At 38.3% G+C, this 22,012-nt stretch overlaps 1 protein-coding gene across 7 annotated transcripts in view; it reads left to right on the top strand.

The window, feature by feature from the left end:
• The first annotated feature begins 8,082 nt into the window (after window positions 1–8,082).
• Window positions 8,083–22,012, top strand: part of PPP3CB (protein phosphatase 3 catalytic subunit beta) — a 47,011-nt gene continuing 33,081 nt past the window's right edge. For all 7 annotated transcript variants that reach the window (XR_001522480.2, XM_033515664.1, XM_019007187.1 and 4 more), the window contains exons 1-3: window positions 8,083–8,299; window positions 18,884–19,084; window positions 21,166–21,290. Coding sequence is in view for 6 of the 7 variants with exons in the window: in XM_033515664.1 (XP_033371555.1) it covers window positions 8,230–8,299; window positions 18,884–19,084; window positions 21,166–21,290 (396 nt within the window). In the remaining variant the exon portion in view is untranslated. The remainder of the gene's footprint in view (window positions 8,300–18,883; window positions 19,085–21,165; window positions 21,291–22,012) is intronic.

Below are 22,012 nucleotides of genomic sequence, written 5' to 3' on the forward strand. Positions count from 1 at the left end.
AATCACTTCAAGAATCAATATAAAATACGAAACTTGCAACTGAAGACAACGTGCTTAGCTTTCTTATGTCCTAGCTACCAGGAAAGTATGGAAATATACTTACATAAAGCTCTGCAGAATAGTTCTGAGTTGATGGCATTTATTAAAATAATCAGTTTTTTAAGAGATGTTTTTTTAAGAGAACTGTTGTGTTTCTTCCATTACAGTTCTTCCTACCAGGTTTCAAAACTGTTTTTTAAATGTCCTTTGTATATCAGTTGCTTTCTATGAAGTTAACCAGAGGCCTGAATTACATTCAGCAATATCTTTAACGTGGGAGAGAATATGAGACTGGAAAAATAGTGTTGCTTTAGCTTGTGCCTGCAAATTTTAGTAAGGTCAGTAAGATAATATTTACTTTGTAATTCATTTGACTAAGTTGTCTTTTCAGTGATATTTATACCATACAAAAATCAATTATGTAGTAGTTTAATAGCTTTTTAAAGTTCACTGTTGCTTATAGGAAGGGTGAGGAGGGGGTTCCCACAGGAATTCAGCAGCTATTTAGAATTCTTAAGAGTTAACAGTTTGTAAGCTTTGCTGCGATATAACCTTTTCTTAGTTCCTGGCTGAAGAGTATGTTACTGGATGGAATTAAATGAAAAGAATGCCATACACACTTAAATTCACCTTTTTTAAATAAGTGAATATCGGTTCTCCTAAAAATAAAATTCTTACTCATTATATTTCTATGATCTCTTATTGTTTTTGTAATATGCATTTAGATCTATGTAGGGAGCAAAAGAAGGCAATAATAAAATGAAAGATGACTTGGTGTCCTAGCAGTAGAAAAATGATGTAAGTATGATCCTTCTGTGTTTGGAAAAGGATCTACCTAGTACAGTTCCTTCTCTCAAAGGCACCAAAGTTTGTACCCGCTCTTTGTGGAAATCATATTCAGACCTGCTGAGCAGCACATGTGATCAAATGGAGCGTGCCTGTTTTCTTTTTAACCAAGGCTACTGTACCCACATTAAGGTGGGGGGATTTGGGAAGAGGGAAGGAACTGTCTTACTAATAATTTCCCCTGATTGCTAACATTGCTGAAATGGATATACCAGTGATGGTTGGGTTGGAAGGTACAGGCAGGATTCCACAATACTGGAATTCATGCAGGTTTTTCATCTAATGTCATGTAGGAGAGGGGAAGGGCAGAGGTGTAGGGAGAAGGAGGAAAGCAAAAGAAAAGGATTTATTTGAATAGGAAGGAGCAGATGGATAGGTGACAAAGGCAGAATGAAAGGAAATGTGTGCCTATCTTCACTCAGATGTGTCTCTTTTCAAGGAACACTCAGTAATCAGTCTAAATTTTCCTGCCTTCTTTCAGTGGGTAGATTCCTGCACAGAGATGGTCCTCAGCAGTTAATGGGGTGCTGAAGCTTTTGAGAAGGGAAGATTAACTGATGGAGAAAGTAGACAATGTTCTGTGTAGCAGTCTTTGGTTATGTTCCTGCTGTGGTAAATGAAACTGTGCAGAAGCACTTACATACTGCTGCTATATGTATAAATAGACATTGGACAAACAGTGTAGGTTCAGTCAGTGTTTGTGCCAGCTTGGGCAAAGATAAAAACGTGCTTGGGATTTGCAAACACTTCACTGAAGTTAAATGTGTTCTGGAGTCTCCTACCACTGTGCTGTCTCCTGTTCAGTGCTGTGCCTGGTAAAAAGCAAAAGTATATTTTCATCCATCTGTCCTTGCTGCCTCTAGCATTTTATCACTGCATAGTCCAGAATCTTGTCAAGTCTAGTTATGTATCTGTAACGCTTTTTTTAAGGCTAATTCTTCACCATTATTATCGCTGATGGAATTACCTTTAAGGTTTCATAAAATGTTTATGAAAATTCATGTTAGATCAATAATTTTTTAATTCTCTTGCTAGCTGTATCATTCTTCTAGTTCATAGAATAACATTTTTTTTATCCTTTAAAACCAAAATAACGTAACTTGGAAATGTTTTAAAGATTGCTTTTTCATTAATGGAAAAATACTAAGACCAGCTATACAGTCATTTGAGAGCGCTGATATTTTCACTAGCATGTTTGTGGAAGCAGATGCGTTTCTTCTGAAGAAGAAACACAAACTTCCTTACTGGCATCAATAGAATTGTTTTAATATTAATTCTTGAGTGAGTAAAAACTGAATATACTCATGAATAAGGTCAAGTGTCTGTTTGTAAACTAACTTACATTAGGTTTGTTGAAGGAGGATTATCTTAAGCTTTGGCTGTCCCAGTCCCAGATGGTGCACCAGTTAATCATAGGCTTGAGAAGTTTCATGTGTGCATATATCACTAATCAAAATAATTTTAAATAGGAACACATGAGAAAAGTGAGTACAATAAGCTATACTTCAGTAATAACCGAAATAATCATTTAATGTTGCTAGATTTTAGCCTAACTTCTTTTCAACTCGGGCAAAATTATTTTGATGGCAGTCTAGGGTTATCTATCATTCTAGGGTTTTACTCAAAATTTATACCAGTTACTATGTGACTGTCAATTGAGGGAGCTCCAAGCATAGAACTCTTGCTGCTTACAAAATAAATAAATAAATCAAACTATTCACGGTCGTCTTAAATTGCTGAGAGCATCATAAAGTACAAGCGTGTTAACAGGAAGTATCTCTGTGAAGGTTCAAACTGACTTTTGTTTAAGATCTAAAACATGTCAATCAAATTGAAGTCAATATGATATTACAGTTAAGTCAGCTACAAGTTTTCAGAAATCGTCTATGCATTTTAAAGTACATTTAAGAAGAAATGACCAGTTGTTCATGGAACTATGTATTAATGGTTCCTAATAAGATTCCCTTTCTTTTGTTAATACAATTGGTTTCTTCAGATAGATTAAAAAAATTTCAGTTGACATTAAACAACCATTTCAGTGCTGTAGACTGTTTTTGGATAACTGCCCTTAGAGGCAAAAAAGAAACTATTTAATGTAGCAGATGTATCAAGCCAGGTTTTTGACACCATATGCATCTGAAGAGAGTAGAAGGTATGTGTGTGGGAGTCTTGACTGATCAGTAAGCTACTGATTTGAACACAAGGTTGTAATTTGTGGGAAGAACTTAGTGGTACAGATAACAAAATAAAATTGTAATGACTTCTTATGGCGGGTTGGTGGGAAGCCCACATCTCTCCAATGGTTTCAAAATTGTCTATTGGCATACAAATTTACTGGGACAAAATACATAGTGGAAGAATTTTTAAATGTTTATGTGGATTATTTTGATATCCTTGAGCTATCCTTTTCTGCATTCATTTCTTGTGACCTCAGAGTTGCCCAGTTATGAAGGTTATTTTTTTTGTTCAACCCTTTCTTCAACCCTACCAATCTTAATGTAACAGTTAATTCATACTAGTACTTCACGGTGTTTGGTCTCAGGAACTTGGGAGAAGGATGCAGAGAGGTAAGCCAAAAGCATAGTTTCACTTTCACCACATAGTCAGGATGGCCCGATGTGTTAGTGAGAAAAGAGCGTGTGAACTCTTCAGCAACTGAGTTGTCAAATCTCCTTTTTGTGGGTTTGTTGCCTAGACACTTTCCTTTAAAATGGATTAATGGGATTTCTCTCATCTGTAGGACGTTGTGTTCATGGATCACCAAAGTTAAAAAAAGTAGTAAAACGTATCACACTGTTTTCTATCATAGTTTTCCTGTTACAGAGCAGTAGTAAGTTTGGGGGATTTTTGCACGGACCTATACATAGACCTGCTTACCTTGAGTACTTTGTCAGTTAAGTCTCTTGCTTGTGGAGGCACTGAGGAAACAGGAGAACACAAAGGAGGGCAGCAAAAAGCAAAGTGAACTCAATTTTTAGAGTGAGTAGAGGTGACTATTAATAGTCTATTAATATCATTAAGGTAGTAAGATAAATGAAGAGAGGGAATTGGTTGGTCTCAGATGGTAGAAGAAAGAGCAATTGCTTAAGGCTGAGGAAGGAAAAGTTTGAACTAGATAATAAGGGCAGGGGAAGGAATGCTTTAATCAGAGAAAGTGATGTTTTGAGGAACCTAAAGAAGTGTTTGAGGTACCATCACTGTAGAGGTGTGAAATTTAAATCAGATAAGTGTCTGGTACAGTTTGGTATGTAAAAGTTACCTGAAATTAGTTACCTGAAATTACCTGAGTAAGGTTGGGTTGCTTTAGCCTGTTTTTTACAGTTTGGGTATGTTGCAAGTAATGCCTGTGGCCTTGATTAACTTTTTTAATGTAGTTTGTTATTCCTCAGTCTGTTCACAGTGTTTATCAGTCAATGAAGGAAATGTGTGCAGGAGGGGAGTGGGACATGATGCTCTGTAATAGTAAAGTAGCTTGTCATTTTATGCCAGCAACTGTCCAATAATTTGGTTTTTGTTTTTCTCTTTTGAAGTCAGTGGAGTTTCTCAGTACTGGATGACACTGGGAGCTGGAGTATTGCAGTGATAATGACTGTAATGCTGGAGAAAACAGTTTAAGACAATGCTTTCAACCTTTATGACAAATGCCTCTGTGTTACAGATAATGATGTTTGTTATAAAATAGCTGACTTGGGACAGCAGGGGAATCTTGTGCCCTCTTAAAAGAAAGCTTTCAAGTATTGATATTGAAACTCCGTGCCAGCAGTATGTCAAGATGTATTTAATATGTGCCTTGTTTTTTGAAGCAGTCCTACAATTTATACCAACCTCAGTACAATTTCTGGCATTTTGGAAAGGACAGCTTCAAACAGTCACTAGTGAGAGTTGATGAAATGGAACAACTTCTTAAAAGTTTTGTCTTCATCTTACTCTCCTGCTCATATCACGTCTTCCCCTCTCAGACCTGGTTTATCTTAGCAAGATTTGTTCTGTGCATCTTTCTCTTGGGATCTGGAATATATCTCTCTCTCCTGTGAATCAATTTCCTTCTTAGTTTTCAAAAAGTTCTTGTTGGGTAATTAGATGATTCTGGGACATTGTGCCAGTTTCTAAGGTATGTCGCGGTTAGAGTCAGAAGAGACTGTTCTGATATCTGCCCTGCTGCACGAGATGGCTACAAAATTTCACATAATCATTTTTATGTCTGACTTCTTTCTGTTTGAGATTCAATAAACAGCACTTGTCTGGGACAATGATTAACTAAAATGTAGTTGCTACTATACCTTGTAGCCCACCATCATGGGCTACAGAAAAGTCTAGATTTTAACATTGCACCTTTTTGTTTAAATGGCTCTTTCACGCTGCTTCGGCGGGTACTGCCTTGAGATGGAGCACAAGGAAATCAGGTATCCATCATCAAACCAATCCCTATTCTTCTGTACCATTCCCCATGGTACAGAAGATGGATTGGTGTGGTTATTCCATGTGCTTCTCCTGCTGAACTGTTTCTTCATTATGAAAGCAGTTGTTCAGAAAGAAGTCCAGTGCTAGCAGCTAGGTAATGGTTTGGAATATTCAGTCGGAATAGGAACTTACCAGATTTCTCTTTGGCCACTTGGTGGCAAAGCTGAACAGGAAGTAAAACATGACTCTGCTTGTCAGCTTTGTCTGGCACTTGTCTATTACAATAAAAATGGTAATTTTTTAAAAAAAATGTTTTTAGGATGTATGATTTTTAGGGAGACATAATACCATTTTTCATATCAACCTGATGTATTGGGGGAGCAAACCCAGCAAGATTACATCCATATGAGCCTTTTCTTCAGGTGATGCCTGGATATAACTGTTTCAGCACGCAGGGCGCTAGGTATGCTGCCTAGAAGCTGATGATGTCTCCTTCTGGCACAGCATCATAACAAAATAGTATTATGCTGTGCTTTTTCCTCAATGAGCATTCTGACTGCATCAGCCCCCTTCACACCTCAGGAAACATGGCTGCAGGCTCCTGGGAGAAGAGAACAATTCAAGTAAGGTATCTCTCTTGCAACTGCACTTCAGGTGAGGTGAAGAGGAGATTCCTGACAGCACTCAGCAAGGTCTCTGCCTCCCTATATGTTTGGAAATGCCTGGACAAATGAATTTCTTTATAATATGGGACTCTCTGTCAGCTGTTTCATGCTGCCAGGAGTTCAAACTGCATTTTTTACTGGGCTTCTCTTGATTTTAAATACAAGACTGAATTCATTCCCCCTGCTCCTTGTTTCAGCAGATTTACTTTAAGCTAATGTATGAATCAGTAGGAGCGACATTTACTTACTGCCATTCCTGTCCTGTGCTCTCCCTGCATACTCTGAGTTGATACACATCCTTGCTATTGAAGGAAATGAACTTTTTGTCCTATTTAAAAAAAACAGGCCCTTTAAATTGATTGTACAATGATAGACATTTGCAGAACATGTGATATAAAGTAGTAATTTCTGCTGCTGTAAAGCTTAGCAATTAAATCCAAAATAGTTATCCAGGATTTTATTCCCTGATACTGACATATCCCAGCTCTCTTTTTTGCATGCATGCACACATTTTACTTGTGGGCATAAAAATACTAGAATTTTGTTTTTCCAAAACTTTGGAGTCTTGCAAATAGTACTAATAAATACCTCAAGAGTTTATAATTCTTATTCCCTTAAAATTTTCATTTACTTCTTTGAATGTTTTTATGTGATGTTTTATTTAAAGTTTCTTGCTGTACTGTCTTGTCTGTACAATAAAAAAGCAAGGTTAACCCAAGCACTTGTGTAATGGGTCAATTTCAGTGTCCTTTTGCTTAAACCAAAGAGCTTTTCATGCTCAGCATGGCAGATCCTCACCTCAGGTGTCATCCTTTTCCCTTGGACCTGAGTGGGGCAAGAACCAAAATCTTGCTGGAAACCAGTACTTCTGTGAATGGCTTTTCTTTCTTAAATTCCTGGTTTATTGTATGGAATAGATTGCACAGCTCAGTACAGATTATGCATATGAGCTTTGTTGTTTGCTGGGATGCAAAGCAGCAATTTTTTTAGATAACCAAATTTAATCAAATGCAGTATATATGTATATGCTTAGATGTTTGCTAGATCTGGCTGGTGTGTTGGCTGATATTTAAGTGATGTCAAATCAGAAGATTATTGGTTGGCTGATTGTTGTTTGTGTTTGGTTTGCTTTGTGGGTTTTGTTTGGTTTAAACACGGCTCATTTCTGTGATCTCAAGTACAGTGCTAGTCCTACAGCCAACCTCCACTAGTGCAACTGAGACGACAATAAATCAGAGGAGAGAGGATAACAGCTGCTACAAAGGAGAAGAGGAATTAAGCTTTCTTTCATCAGCAAAGTTAATTTAATATGGAATAGTCATAATGACCAGATTGCCTTAGATGTAGGAGAGTTGTAACAACTTTTTAGTCATGGCAAAACCTTGTCTTATGTCCTGCATCAGTCTGTACCTACTACTCTGCATAACATTCACACGGTTTGTATAGAACGTAAGGGCTGTGATGTGCTGCCTTTGTCCAGACCGAGCCGTGGTGCAGCTCTGCCCCGCTGTCAGCCTGCGCAGCCTTGGGGGATGAGGGGCAGCTCCTGCCGCCGCACCCAGGGCCATCCACCCTCTTTGGTCCACTCTTGTTCAGCTCCAGGGAGAAGGCAGAGACGTTTGGCTGAATAGTCTGCTCCAAGTTCTGCCCAGGTTCTCACTGAGGGGGAACTTCTCTTTCCTTCTCCCTCTCTTGCCCTTTCCTGCCCCCCGGCCCCTCGCTCTGCGCTGGTTCCCGGGGAGACTGTGAGGGCTTCGCTACCCGCAGCACTGCTCCCCCAGCTGTGCCTCCCCACGGAGCTCTCCATGGTGGCCGCCGGCCCTCGCCCGAGCGGGGTCCCCGGGGGCCGGGCCACCCGCCGCACCGCCCCCTCAACCCCGGCCTGGCGCCCGCCCGTCCCGCAGCGGGGGCGTTCCGGCCGCCTCACCCGCCTCCCCCTGCTGTCCGGGCCGCGCCGGGCCGCATTCCCCGCCCCGCGCCGCCGCCCCGGGTCGGGCGGGAGTCTCGCCGTGGTCCCGGTCGGGGCCGGGAGCTCCGCGCGCTCCCGCGGTGCCCGGCGGGCGGCGGCGCGGTGCATGCCGGGCCCGGGGCGGACCGTCCCCGCGCTGCGCCAGGAGCCGCGAGCCGCGCCCGCCGCCATGTTCCGCCGGGCCGCCGCCGCCCGGCTCCTGTAGCCGCCCCCGCCCGCCCCGCCGCGCCCCGCCAGCCGCCGGCGGAGGGGCGGACGAAGGCGCTGCCGCGCCCAGCAGCCGCCGCCGGAGCCCGGCAGCGCCCAGCGATGTCCGCCAAGGAGGGGAGCAAGGTGCTGCTGCTGACGCCTCACGCCTCCAGCGAACGCGCCGTCAAGGGTGAGCGTCCCGCTGTCCCGCAGAGGGAACATGGCTGCGCGGTGGGGCCGTGACCCCCGCCCGAGTGCCGGGGCCTGGCTGGGCGCGGAGGGGCGGCCGTGGGGAGCGGTGCCCTCCATGTGCGGGCCGGGCTGCCCTGCCCGCAGATGAGGACGGGAGGGCAGCTCGGCACCGTGCGGGGGCGTGGGATGCCCGCACGGGCTCGGGGTACCCGGGGTCGGTACTGCTGGAGCGGGGGGATGGAGCTGGGCGCGGGCGGGCCCGTGAGGGCGGTGGGGCTGCGAGTGGAAGCTGTGGCCGGGGCCTGCGGGCCTGGCGCGTCCCGGCCGGATGCGCTGCCCGGAGCGTGTGCGGGGCTGACCGGGGGCATCGCCGCGCTCCGGCCCCTCCGCTCCCCGGCCTCTCCGCGCCCCGGCTCTGCGGGGCTTTTCCGCTGTCTGCGCAGGAGAGAGCCCTGTAATTGCAGTCGCTGACAGCTCCGGGGAAGAGCGAGTGGGAAGGTGCTGCCGCCCGTTCTATTGGCTGCTGTTCTCAGGTTCCAGTTCTGATGGAGAAAATTCACCTTGATCTATTTCTTTGTGGCCTTCCTTGGTAATCTCGTGGGGAGCTGTGAAAAGTCAAACGTTACACTTATTAGAAGAAAAAGTAAAGCATTTTATAGTAGATACATCCATCTAAAACTAGGATGGCTTAGCGACCAAAATGATATAAAATAGTTCTTTTCTCTGAACCCCATGAAGGGTGTCCTTTTAGTTTTTGTGAGAATAATCCTTTCCTACCAGAGCATCTTGAAATATGTGTGTTAAACCTAAATTGATAGATAAGGGTAGAGCACAGGTAGTGCTTCGAAGAATTCCCAGGTTGTGTTTAGTCAAGTTGCACATCATTTTATTTTGATCCCAGTGGTTTTCATATTGCACTGTTTTTGGTGGAGTCAGCGTGGACAATTGTTATGTCAGGCCTGGCCTGCTGGAAATCACAGGTGTGCACAAGCAGTCTGCTTTTAAGATTGACATTCCTAGGAACGCAGGGTGTGACTGAATTTGAAGGGGTGCAGATCTGGTTGTTTAACTCTTTATGTAGCAGGGGGCCTTGAGAAATTAAAAGGATGCATTTGTTCTCAGTAGACATTAATTAAAGCCTTGGAATCCCATTGGATATTTTGGACATCAGCATGTTTTCTATTACACTGGAAGGCTTTACTTGCAATAAGTTGTTACTCATTTTGAATTGCTTAACCTGTTGGTTTGATTGAACAAATTGTAAGGGTAAAAGTAGAAATTGCTAAAACCAGTCTATTGGAAACCTGTACTCCTTAATGCTTCTTCAGTGTGTGGTGTTTGGACCTGCTGAATTTTTGTACCTCTTCTGTTATTTGTGGTAAGATGTTAAGTTCTTCAAACAATGTAAAAGAATTCATAATAAGTGATCAGATACTTTTGACCACAGTGGAAACCCTGCTATTTCCAATCACTTAGTAATTCAGCTTGTAAAATGTGACCGACACATCTGTTTGTTTAAAATTGTAGTTAAGACTTGCTTCATTCTGAGCAGAGTTACTGACTTGAGTTGGTAGTATTTCCTTGAACCTGGATGTTAGGATGCAGAATTATTGTAAAGGTTATCAGTCTTTGATGGCTTCATCTGACATAGTTACAACCAGTTCATATAGCAGCATTTTTCTATACCTTCTGTTGACCTCTCCTATCCATCTCTATCATGCTGAATCACTGGCTTCTGGAGAAAGCCTGGCCAGTTGTGCCAAGCTGTCTGTGTTATTGATATGAAGGACAGGGTGGTTTGGTTTCTGCTCCCCATTAGGTGCAGTGCAGTTGGAAATATTTTTTTTTAGACAGTGACCCCAGAAGTGCAAAATTGCAGGTTATGTTAGTCCTAAGTGGGAGTAGCTATGCGATTTGTTGAAACCATGCTGAAATGTGACAACTGTGTCACATCCCTCATCACAAACAGATGCATTGCCTCTCGCATACCAAGAAACATTCACCATACTCTTTCCTATTATACAATGAATAGGTCTTTTATAATGCCTCAGATTCTTCAGAAAAGCCACAGAGAAAATGTAGTAATATTATCTGGTATATTTGTATATTGTTCCATATTTCAGCTTTCATGCTCTCTATATACTGTGTCTTTTGGGGAGAAAATTTGATTTCAGGACCTAAAGCTTACTGTTATTTGCATCGTTTATCTTGATTTTATTTAATTTTTAATTTCTTCCTCTGTATCACTGGAAAAGGGGGATAAGGAACAGAATCCATTAAATTCCATGGGCTGTGAGAAATTGAATTCTTTACCAAATATATGTTAGCAGAAGTGGGCAAGGGATGTTCACTCAAGAAGAAATGATTGAATTACTATATCATCATTAACTGATTTTTTCTAATAAGGTAGGATAATGATTAGGATGTGTAATAGCCTTCATATTTTGACTTGTATATTTAGCAGTTGATGGGAACTACAAATATGCGAAGTATCTGAAAGGCTATCATGTATTATGTCATATAAGATAGATATATGAAATAAACATAATAATAGTTTTAAATATGCAGTCTAGCTGTTTTGTCTAGCCAAGTATGAATTGTTTCACCAAAGGTCATTGATTGCTTTTAAAGTGTATAAAAAGCTCAAATTTTCTTTTACCTGGCTTAGTTAAATTGCCTAAGTAATTTGTACTTAGAGAGTTTCTTGTAAATTAATGGTTAGCTATGGAACTGTCTAAAGTCAGCTTTTGGCATTTGGTTCACAAAAGGTGTCTTGTGATGAGGCTTTTGTTACTGCTTTTTTTTTTTTTTTTTTTTTTTTTCCCCCCCCAAATAGGGATGAGAAAATGTACCTGTTGTTCTGATTCATTGTTTTCTAAGACACCCTCTCCATCTTTCAAGGATACTTAGTGTTTTACTGTCTTGCGGAACAAAGCAGTTCCTTTTGTTATGTTCTGTCAATAACATTTTTTCTATAAACTGCTCTTGATACTTAAATGCTTTATGTGGTTCCTTCAATTTGTCTTTCTTTTTGGATGACAGCTGACTGACTTCAGTCAGCTCACCTCACCTTTCAGTGCACCTGACTTTCAAATTTAAATTTGTCAGAGTATCTTTTCTCCTTAAACAACTGTTTCACTGCCTCGAAGTAAAGGAGTTTCCCCTGGCAGGGACGAAGAAGCGTGTGGAAGCTTACACTGGTAGAGTGGCCCTGAGCATGGCAGGGATGAGCCTTCATTGCCTTTTTTTGAGGGCAAAGCATCAAGGCTTCTCTGACTCACTTGTGGGTGGTTCCACCCCAGAGTTGTACTTGGAAGTTCCTCTCCTCCCAGCATTACACTTTGTCCACTGTGCACATTGCTAGGCCTTGGGATGCAATCCACGGGACCTTGTCATGCTGACCTAATGCTAAATTTGGAGATTATGTCTGTTCTTCTGGAAATGGAAATATTTTGCTATTCCTTTGTTTTGGATAAAAGTCATGTTACAATCTGATTGGCAGACAATCATTCTAGTATTAAATGGAAGCTTATTAAAACAACCCTTTAGAGAAACCCAAAGAAATGTAACTCATATCCTTGAGCAAGCAGGCTCCTAAATTAAGTCTCTAATAGCTACTTTTGAACAATTACACCCATGTAAGGAGAAATAGAAATCATTGCAGTATTTAAATTTATAATTCTGAGTCTAGCTTTAAAAAAAGGTAAAAGGTTAAAAGTTGACAGGCAGCATGAAGCCTGTTTTAAAAATTTTGTAGGCATTTATGCTGCCAGCTGGAAATTATTCTAAGATGATCCAGAAAAGCAGCAGTGTAAAGAGAGTATTAAAGGGTCATATTAAAAAAAACCAACAAAAAACAACAAACGAAAAATCACAGTTTTCTTCTGGGGGAGAGGCAATGGAATGGAACTGAATTCTGACAAGTAAGTGTTTACTGGTCTTTTTTTGTTCCAGAGGATGTTTAGAGTGGATAAATCTTGAAATAACAACAACAAAACCCCAAAAAATCCACCCAAAAATGGAAGCCTGCTTCAATTTCAGTAGGGCATATTGGCAGTTGAGGGCTGGGAAGGTAAGACCAGAGCACAAAAATCCGTCAGCTGCTCACATGTGTGTTTATTGTTTAAGGAACTAAAGACTCTTTTGCACATGAGTCAGTTCCTATTGCTGAATGGATCAAAGAATTCTCTCATTGAAATGTAAGTGGTTTCAAAATGTATCAACAAAAGAAATGTTCCCAAAAAGTATCCCAGGATCAGAAGATATTTGTTTGGTGGCTGTAAAGGAATTCTTTGGGGGTTTTGTGTACAAAATTGTGGGTTTATTTTCCATAGCCTGTGGCATAACTCATCTTTGGAGTCTGAAAGATGGAGCATGGCAGCATTTTTAAAAAAAATTCTAGATTTAACTGGACAGCTGTATATCAATAAATTTAGTTTAAACAGATTCATAGCACTTAAAAAAAAGAGTGGCATAACTATATCCCCAGGAAATACAGTGTTTAAGAGGAGTTGGTACAGTTTTCCTAGATGAAAATGAAGAAAAATAGTTAGAATATTTTGAAGAAGCCAGTTAGCTTGTTGATCCAGGCAAAAGTATTCATCATGTTTCTTCACTGAAGTGTTTAAAGTAAGCAGAAGAGGCAATATCCTTGTCTGGATCAAAATTATTTAGGAGAGAAAGGATGTGAATAGGTGATAAACTCCCACGGTGGAGGGAGGTTAACATCTGTCATCTATGCTCTTTAAATGTGTTGACAAGTTCTTTAGAAAACAGAGTGAATGGCAAATAGTAACACTTACCCAGGACAGCAGAGATGCTTCAGTAAGCTCTTGTTAGACTGAGTGCCTTATAAAGAAGTTGTAGGAGATGCTGTTAAGAGAAAGAGCAGACCCTACAAAGGACAGAACAATTATTTTTTAAACATAGTGAAGTTGGGAAAGAAATATTAGAATCTGTATGGATAATATTCTGAAAATGTTAGTGCAGTGGCAGTCAGTGGTCTGATAAGAATTCAGGGAATATTAGATGACCAATTTAGAAAAAAGAGATTGCATCATCATGCCATTATATGTTATGTTATGTTATGTTATGCTATGTTATGTTATGTTATGTTATATGTGCATCTTGAACAACAGCACCTAGTTTTGTTCCATCTTCCTGATTTTTTTTCTTTATCTAAAAATATGTTCAGAAGTACAGTGTGGCTTTTGGGGGAGGTGGAATGACAAAGATGGCAAGTCTCTGACTTGGAAAAGGCATGGTTGAATAGAGTTATGTATTTCTTACATTATGAATGGTATTTAATATAAAAGTTGAACAGGAAAGAACTGTAATACTTGTCTGCCTGTGAAAAGGAGAAATGCAGTACCAAACAAAATAGAAAACTGAAATATCTTTTCACATAACATGTAATTCAAATTGTGGAATTTGTAGCAATAAGGTGTAGTAGAGACAAAAACTATGAAAGTGTCTATTCAGAATCTGGACAAAATATTGGAAAAGAGGTCTAGCAGTGGTCATAAACATGGTGGTCTGGATGAAACTCTAGAGAAAATCCATAAACCACCCTGTTTCAAAAACAGAGTACGGAGAGGGAAAGATCTATGCATCCATCATTGGCAAGTTCATTTAAGCACTAAGTAATCTTTTGGCATAACACAGTATGGCCATTTTAATGGCAGGAGTACCTTTAAATACTTTTCAAACAAATAATTATATTTTTCCTGTGAGGAACTTCCAAAATCATGAGCCAAGTTAATTGAAAAACTGCACAGTATAAAAGATGAATGAATGCACCATGGCATACAAGATAAATGTTTTATTTCAGATTTAAAACCCTGTGAAACTTTTGAGACTACAAGTACGTGATAAGTGAGGATGAAATAAATAGTACCTTCAGTAGGGTTGTTTGGTTTCAAGGTTTGCAGGACCATTATTCCTTGCTTCTAGAATGCTGGCTAATATAGCAGGTGCCTTGCATTCAAAGAAACTTGGGGATAATTTTGCTAATTTGCAAATTAGCAAAATTTGCTAATTTGCACATTGCTGGATCTGTGCTTTTTTGCTTGAGGTGAATAGGGTAACTTGTGGTTTTTTGTCAGCTTTTGATTGTAGCTTTCTGATTCCAGTAGATGTGGCTGTCTATTTGCTCTTGTCTTAGTATTTTCAAGGTTGCTGGTCCACAGACCATCTGTGATGCCTTTATGCTATTTCTTTTCAAATCTGTTCTGCCAATGCAGAAGAATAATTGGATATATTCTGTCCTCAGAGCAGTTATGGGTGCTGCATCTTTTACTTCTGTAGAGATGTTGGCACAGGTGTGAAAACTCCAGGGACAAACAGAAAGATGTAAGTAGGTGTTAGGCTTTGTGATTCTCCTGAGGCATTGCATTTATAAAACTAAAAGACCACAAAAGGTGACTAAACAGCAGAAAAACCACATTTTCATATCATGGTAATAAACCTGCTGAGAAAATGAAGAAATTTGGCCTTCCTTTTCACAGAACATCATGCTTGTATTGCTACATTATGCACTTGGTGGAGACAAGCATTATATATATTGTTTCATTTATACCTATCATCAAAACAACAAATTCCTTGCAAACAGAATGTCTGTAGTATCTTAGTAACCTTAGTAATGTGAGGTGAGACTTTATCTGTGAAATCAAAAACATTCGTGAAATAGAAAATGCAGTCTGGGATATTGAGCGGATTTTAATGGCCAAAATTAAATTAATGAAACATACCATGGGCTCCTGATGATAGAGGAGGTATGGCTAATTTTCTTTCACTGTGAAAAAGAGAGAAAAAGAATAATTTAAGTTTTACAGTCATAAGAACAGAAACAATTTTGCATGTGAAAGTAGAATACCTTGTATGGTTGATCCCTGATGCTTTTTCTTACATTAGTCTAGGGGCTTTGATCTCATCTTGTTTCATGAGCATGTTCCAACAGTGTGTCTCCTGATACAAGCCAGATTTAACTGAGGTTATTACAATGGGCATATATATCAGTGTGTTTTAAATTTCCAGTATCTACTGTGAGATTTTATTAGCTCCTATTGTATTTAGTTACTAAGCAATGTGAGATCTGCTCTGGATCTGGAAGTAGCGTGTTTGTATTAGTTACCATATTGCACCTCTCAGCAGGGTTTATTATATTGGGAAAAGTGCCACACTAGTGTAGTTTTTCTCCTTTGAACTTCTTACTACATCCTGGGAATTTATCCCTTCAGATTGGTGCTAACCTTTGAATCTCTACAGGATGCTTTATTGTAAGGTGTCGATGTACCCAGAGGCTTGTAGAAAGTCAGTGTAGAACTGGGCTTAGAGGTTTTGCTTTTTGTATTTCTTATTAGTACTGCAGTAGAAAGGAAAGGTGTTTTTTTCCTCTTTGTTAATGTATATTCAATTAGTAATAAAAAGCCATCAAAATATTTTCATTAACAAGTCCCAAAAGTTACTCACTGTTTTCTTCCTCAGCACTACTGTTTACATTTTTTGATCAATATATTAAAATTATATCATCTGTATATATTTTTTAAGTGAAATTGATTAATTTTGACTAGTAAGCAATGGTTTGTTTTAGAAAATCTTGTCTGTGGTTGTAAATCATGATGTGTTACATTTGTTATTAACATCTATACTTTTACTAATAAGATATAATCTGTTATTTTGTACTGCAGTGTGTATTACTTCAGAGATTCATCTGTAGATAATTCTCTATTGTTTATCTTGGCTGGGAATAGAAGAAGAGAATCCTTTAGTGCCCAACACCATGTTATTTCCTTAGGGTAATTCCTCTTAATTACCATTCTGTTACAGTCCTGAGAGCACAGGTTGTGCACAAAGACTTTGAAACATGGATTATATTTGTGTCTTGGAACACATCATGCTGCAATTCTTTTTCCTTAGGCTATAACATTCTATGACTACTTCATCAAAGGTTTAATTAAACCCATTAGTTTGCAGAAATTGTCTACATGCTTCAAAAATCATCCTCCTTTACCTATTAAAAGCAGTTGCAATATATTTCAAAGGTATGCACTCAAATACAGTGTTAACTTTTGCTAGAACAAAAAGTATAAAATGGAAAGAAACAGTTTTTCTAAAAAGTGTTACTTTTTATTTACTGGGTGATGCAGATCATGACTAAAATCTTTAGCCATATTTTATTCTGCCCTCTCTGAAAATTATTCTTAAGAAATCATTCTTGAGCAATGGGAAAATACATGTATTGTGTGAAAAGGATATTGTAAAACTCTGAGGAACTAGTCTCAAGACTCCATTTTTTCATGAAGCAAATACAACTTAAGAGATGCTTAATTATTTCTCATACCACAGTTGGGGATTTTGGGCATTATGGATAACAAACCCTGGATAGAGAGGTTTAAATCTGAGTCTTTGTAAGTATATTAATTCAAATAATTTGAGACAGATCTTGACACTGGAGTAAAACAGCGGATTTTTTAGCCTCCCAGAGAATATAATTTGATAGACAAAGCTTTATTTTGTTAGTAGACATAAGAGCTTTATTAAGAGAAGAAAATTTCATAGACCATGGACTTAAAACCCCTGAAATACCTGAACTGCCACAAGGAAGAGGTCTTCTTGAACTCTGCAGCCATTGGTAGTTGTAGTAAGGTAGTAATGATTTGCACTTAAGAGAATGAAGAACAGCACCTCAGCAGACCATTCTCTGCCACACCCTGCATCTACCCCAAAAAACCTCCAAAAAGAACAAAACAGTCATATTTCACCTAAGTAGGTCTGCATAATACTAGGATTAATGAAGTACAGTTCTTAAAAACAGTGTTTTGGAGGTGTCTGACTTTGGTTTTGGGAAGGTGTGTGAGATTTTTAATGCCTCAGAAGGAATTCAAGCAGGAGAAGCCTTTGTGAGTTGTCTGGTCTCTCCTATAAAGATGAGCTCAACTTTGAATTGCTGAAGGCAGTTGTGGGCCCACAAATAATGTATTAAAAAAAGTGGGGCAAGAAAGAGCCTAAAACTAATTCACATACAAATTGATATAAACTTCCAAATAATGTAAAAAATAATATTAAGAGAATCTGAAGGTTGGAAAGTTAAGTTCAGAAAAGCATTGAATATTAGAATTGATTCTTGCGTGGACATAATTAAGTGCTTTTAAAAATTAGATAAATTTATTTTGTCAGAATACTTAATTCCTATTTTCAGAGCCAGATTTTTGTTTTTAAATAATTGTGCATGGAACAGAAGTGATTGTCTTTTGATATCTTAGATTAGTTAAGTTTAGTAACATTTGGACTAAATGGAATTTTACCATTCCTGAGTGAAACTTGAATTGCTGATAGAGGAGGCTGAAGGAAAGGCATATCATTTCCCTTTTGTTAAGCAAATACTTTATGTCCACAAAAAACTGGTGAATTCATTCTACACTATATAGAGGCACATTTTGCAGCTTCTTCCTACCTAGAAACTTTTATAAGGAATAGCAGACCTATCTGTAGTTTATTTTCTAAAATAATTTAATCTCAGTGACCAATATGTATGATTTATACATCAGGTGTTTTATTGATAGACATTTGCTACTTCATAAAACAGAATGATAGCAATGTGTAATCTAGAAATCTATTTAAATGAAGTCAGGGAATGTTTCAGTATCTAAGCATTGATTTTTGGAATGTAAAGTTTAACTTCAGAGGGTAAGAAAATAAATATGAATAGTCTGTCTACAAGTCTATTCATGCTACTAGTTCTTATCGTCAAATAGATGTGCTCCTCCCATTTTTCTGTTTTAGCATTCAGTATTTAAATGGTGAGAAACACAATGTTTTTGCTTCTGTTTAGGTCATTGTTTCAACAGAAGTATGCTTGAGGAGAGAACAGGGTCAGATGAGTTTTATTTCCTGTAACATCCTGAGTGCCATGACATTGCTTAGTGGCAATTTTGAAGTATCCTCTTTTTTCATGGCTCACATCTGTACTTCACTTGTGCAGTAACTGAACCACTAAAGACTGCCAAATGTGCTGTCTGGGCAGTTGCTGAGCCTGCTTTGGCCCCAACACTTCTTACTGACTCCTTTTATTTCTAGTCTTTTGAACAGTATTGAATCCTTTTCTTGCTAGCTTGGCATTTGTTTTGTTGGGTTTTTTTTTGTTTGGTTGAGGTTTTTTGGTGCGTTTTTTTGGTCTGAGATAATTTTAAATGTTTTTCAAAGTCTGAGTGGCTATTAAATGGATAATCCTGCATCACCAGCACTTCATGAGTCCTTCAGAGAATGGTGGTATATTGCAGAAAGATTATTTCCCTTTGCAAAGTCAGTTTTGACTCTTCCAGGTATTGTACATATTACTATGCCTTCTACCTCTGTTTTATAATGTCTACAACCTTGCCTAGTATAGATATTTATTTTTTTTAATTCATAAACAGATAGCACTATTCTGTCCAGATTTTAACAACGTCATAAAATTGCTTGGTGAAACAACAAGTTTGCTAATTGGGATAGCAGCTATTCCATAATAGATCCCCGTTCCTAGATGAATTCTATTTTTCACATAGCAGTGTCATGACTACTGTTTCTTCTTTTTCAATTTTAGCTGTCCCTTTTCCACCAACGCATCGCTTGACATCTGAGGAAGTGTTTGACACAGATGGAAGACCAAGGGTTGACATTTTGAAGAACCACTTGATAAAGGAAGGTCGAGTGGATGAAGAAATTGCACTTAGAATCATCAATGAGGGTGCTGCAATATTACGGAGGGAAAAAACTATGATAGAAGTTGAAGCTCCAATCACAGGTAATATTTCTAGGTAATTTCATAGATAATTAAATTTGAAAAAGCGAGATTTTTTCAGTAGTAGAATTTGTCTTAAAATTACTCTGTTAGAATTTCTCTGTTAGTCCTACTGAATTATCCCTCACAACTGCATTTGCTTAACAGTCTGCACATTGTTGTGCAAAATGAAGGCATTAAACCAATTGAAAAAGCTAGTAGGAATGGTATTAAAATTAGGAAAAAAAGAAGGAAGTAGTTAAATGCAGTTGAAATGCGGATTTCTAATTCCTTCAGTATTAAAAAGGCATCTACCTGAACTCAGGATAATTTTGAAACGTAAATATGTGAAGAGAAGCTAATATTGTGGTTTGAAACACATCCTGTGAGCTGGGATTCTTAGTGAAAAATACACCTTTATATTGGTCTGTAAGTGAGACTGGTGTCTGCATGTAAAACCACCTTCTTGTGAGAGCAGTGGTACTGATAAAGATTGTTTTAGCATCTTTGACACTAGGGCCAGAGCCCCTGGGATACAAAATTGACTTTCAGGGTTTTCTTGAGTATTTTCATAGTTTGAACAGTTCTGTTTCTGTTTTACCTGGTGAAAGTTGGGATTGGTGTCCTTTAATACTTTTATTTATAAACAATATAGACTTATAGAAAGTAGCTATGTTGCATGTCTATTATTTATAATAATGAAAGTACATTTGCTTTTTATGTTCAAATCAGATTTTCTTTAATCTGAACATGTTTTTCTTCTAAATGGACTTACAAAATTAGTGTCTGAAAGCTTCTTTTAGGGCATCAGCTTGTTATTTGTTAGTATTGGGTAAATGAAAACTTTACATCAATGCATCACTATTATTGTTGACATACATAAAAAAAGAAAAATATTGAAATGGTGGAAACTACTAAGTGGCTGACTGTCCTCTGGCTCAGAGTCCTTTAAAGTTCCAGATAAAATCAAAATTAAAGTTTGTTTCATTTTTTTGTATTTCTATATATACACGTAATTGTTATATTAGCAACTTAAAAAGGAGGGAAGTTCTTTCAGTGTTTGAGTAGAAATCTTAAAGAGAGAGACATAAAAGAGTGCACATTCTGTTTAATCTCATTTTATAGGTTGTGATAACAAAGGGTCTTCTCTAAGGGAATAGCAACCAAAAATGTGGTGTGCCATATCCAGTGTTTCTTTCCAAAATTAGGACAACTTTTTTCCCCGAAGATTTTACTGATAAACTCTAAGAAGTCAGAAGATGCTATTTGTCAGTTGATTGGTGACATTTTGCATCAATGAAAGGCATAGTCTCTCAAATTCCTTAATTGTTACCAGTGACATCTTATGTACTTACGAAGTGAGAAGGTGGCTCCTGACTTCCATTGAACTGGGAACTCCTGTGGGAAAGAGGAGATAAGAGCAGTTGTCCCTTTCACATATTTTTTAATTACTTTTTTAAAGTTGTAAGGTGACCTGGTTTTGCTGTGTGCTCCCTAAAGACTTCCCATCTGCTGCTATCTTTGGCACTTCTGCCTTTGATTGCTGACCACTGGTCTTGTCCCTTTTCATATTTTAAAAACACAGGAAAAATCCACTGTTGAAATAATGAACATGGTTATTTGAAGGAGAAAAGTAACTGAGCAAGGAGAATATATGATTTTATTTAAAAGTATGTTAGTCTGACTCAGAAACAGAAGTACACTCCCTGCTTTTTTCAAGTTCACATGGACTCAGCAAATTGTTGTGAAGCAGCAAGCATTTTCAAATACACATACCAAGGAGAATTTGCCAAGATGCTTAAGGAGTTGGTGTGGACATTAAAGAGGTGCTGACAGCTTTCAAGACCTCAGTGCTCAGTGCATTAAATGTGTTGGAAAAATATCCCTCAATCTCCTGGATTCAGGGATATCATCAGTACTGTCACAGGTAGTGGAGTCAACACTTCAATGAAAAGCAAAGGGGGAACTTTGAAAGATTTCTATTATTCCAACTTTATACCTGCCTTTCTTCTTACTTACAAGTACTTTGTGTCTGTTAACTATAACTTGGTAACTTTTCCATTAGATATTCTAAAAATTAATTTGAATAAAATTTTTGCTTGCAGTGTGTGGTGATATTCATGGCCAGTTCTTTGATCTAATGAAGCTGTTTGAAGTGGGAGGATCACCTGCTAACACAAGATACCTCTTCCTCGGTGACTATGTAGACAGAGGTTATTTTAGTATAGAGGTAAATTAATATATTAATCTGTTCTGTCCTAATTTTTTTATAAGCACATAACTTTCACTTAAGTTTTCAAATGAAATTTCAGGTCGGCTTTAACATTTGAATGTGTTCTTCATTGCTGTGCCTTCTTCTATGATAAAGGCCTGTTTACAGGAGGATGTCAGCCAGTCATTTAGACTGTCCTGTTGAAATGCCAGATTTCCTCATTTTGTCTCCTCTTTCTTTAGCTAGTTTTCTAAAAGTTGAATTCTTTTACATTATTATACATACTACTGCTTGTCTGGTGATGTGTTTATATGTTTATGGAGAACAGGTTAGTCATGACTGCAAGGTCTTTTAATTATTTGTGATATTATTATCTGTTTAATATTTTATCTGTTTATTTTTATAAAAGAAATTACTTTTATTTAGATAATCAAATCGTTTTTAATAATTATTAATATTTTTCTCTACAAACATTGTTAGAGCAAATACAGATATTCCCTAAGGATGACCTGTGTTTCTGCCTTTAATTTTTCAATTACTTTGAATTTAAATATTTTTTTAATTTTCAGCATGAAAATGTGCTACATTTCAAAGATAGTCACTTATTCACATCAGTTAGTTTCAGAGCATGGTTTTTAAGTTAAATGTTCTTCTGGAACCAGCCTAGGAAGTGCCTCAGCTTGGAATCTTCATAAATTCCAAATCTAATGAATGACATACCATTTGAAATAATGTCTTGC

This window comes from Parus major, chromosome 6 (assembly GCF_001522545.3).
Source record: "Parus major isolate Abel chromosome 6, Parus_major1.1, whole genome shotgun sequence".
NCBI lineage: Eukaryota > Metazoa > Chordata > Aves > Passeriformes > Paridae > Parus > Parus major.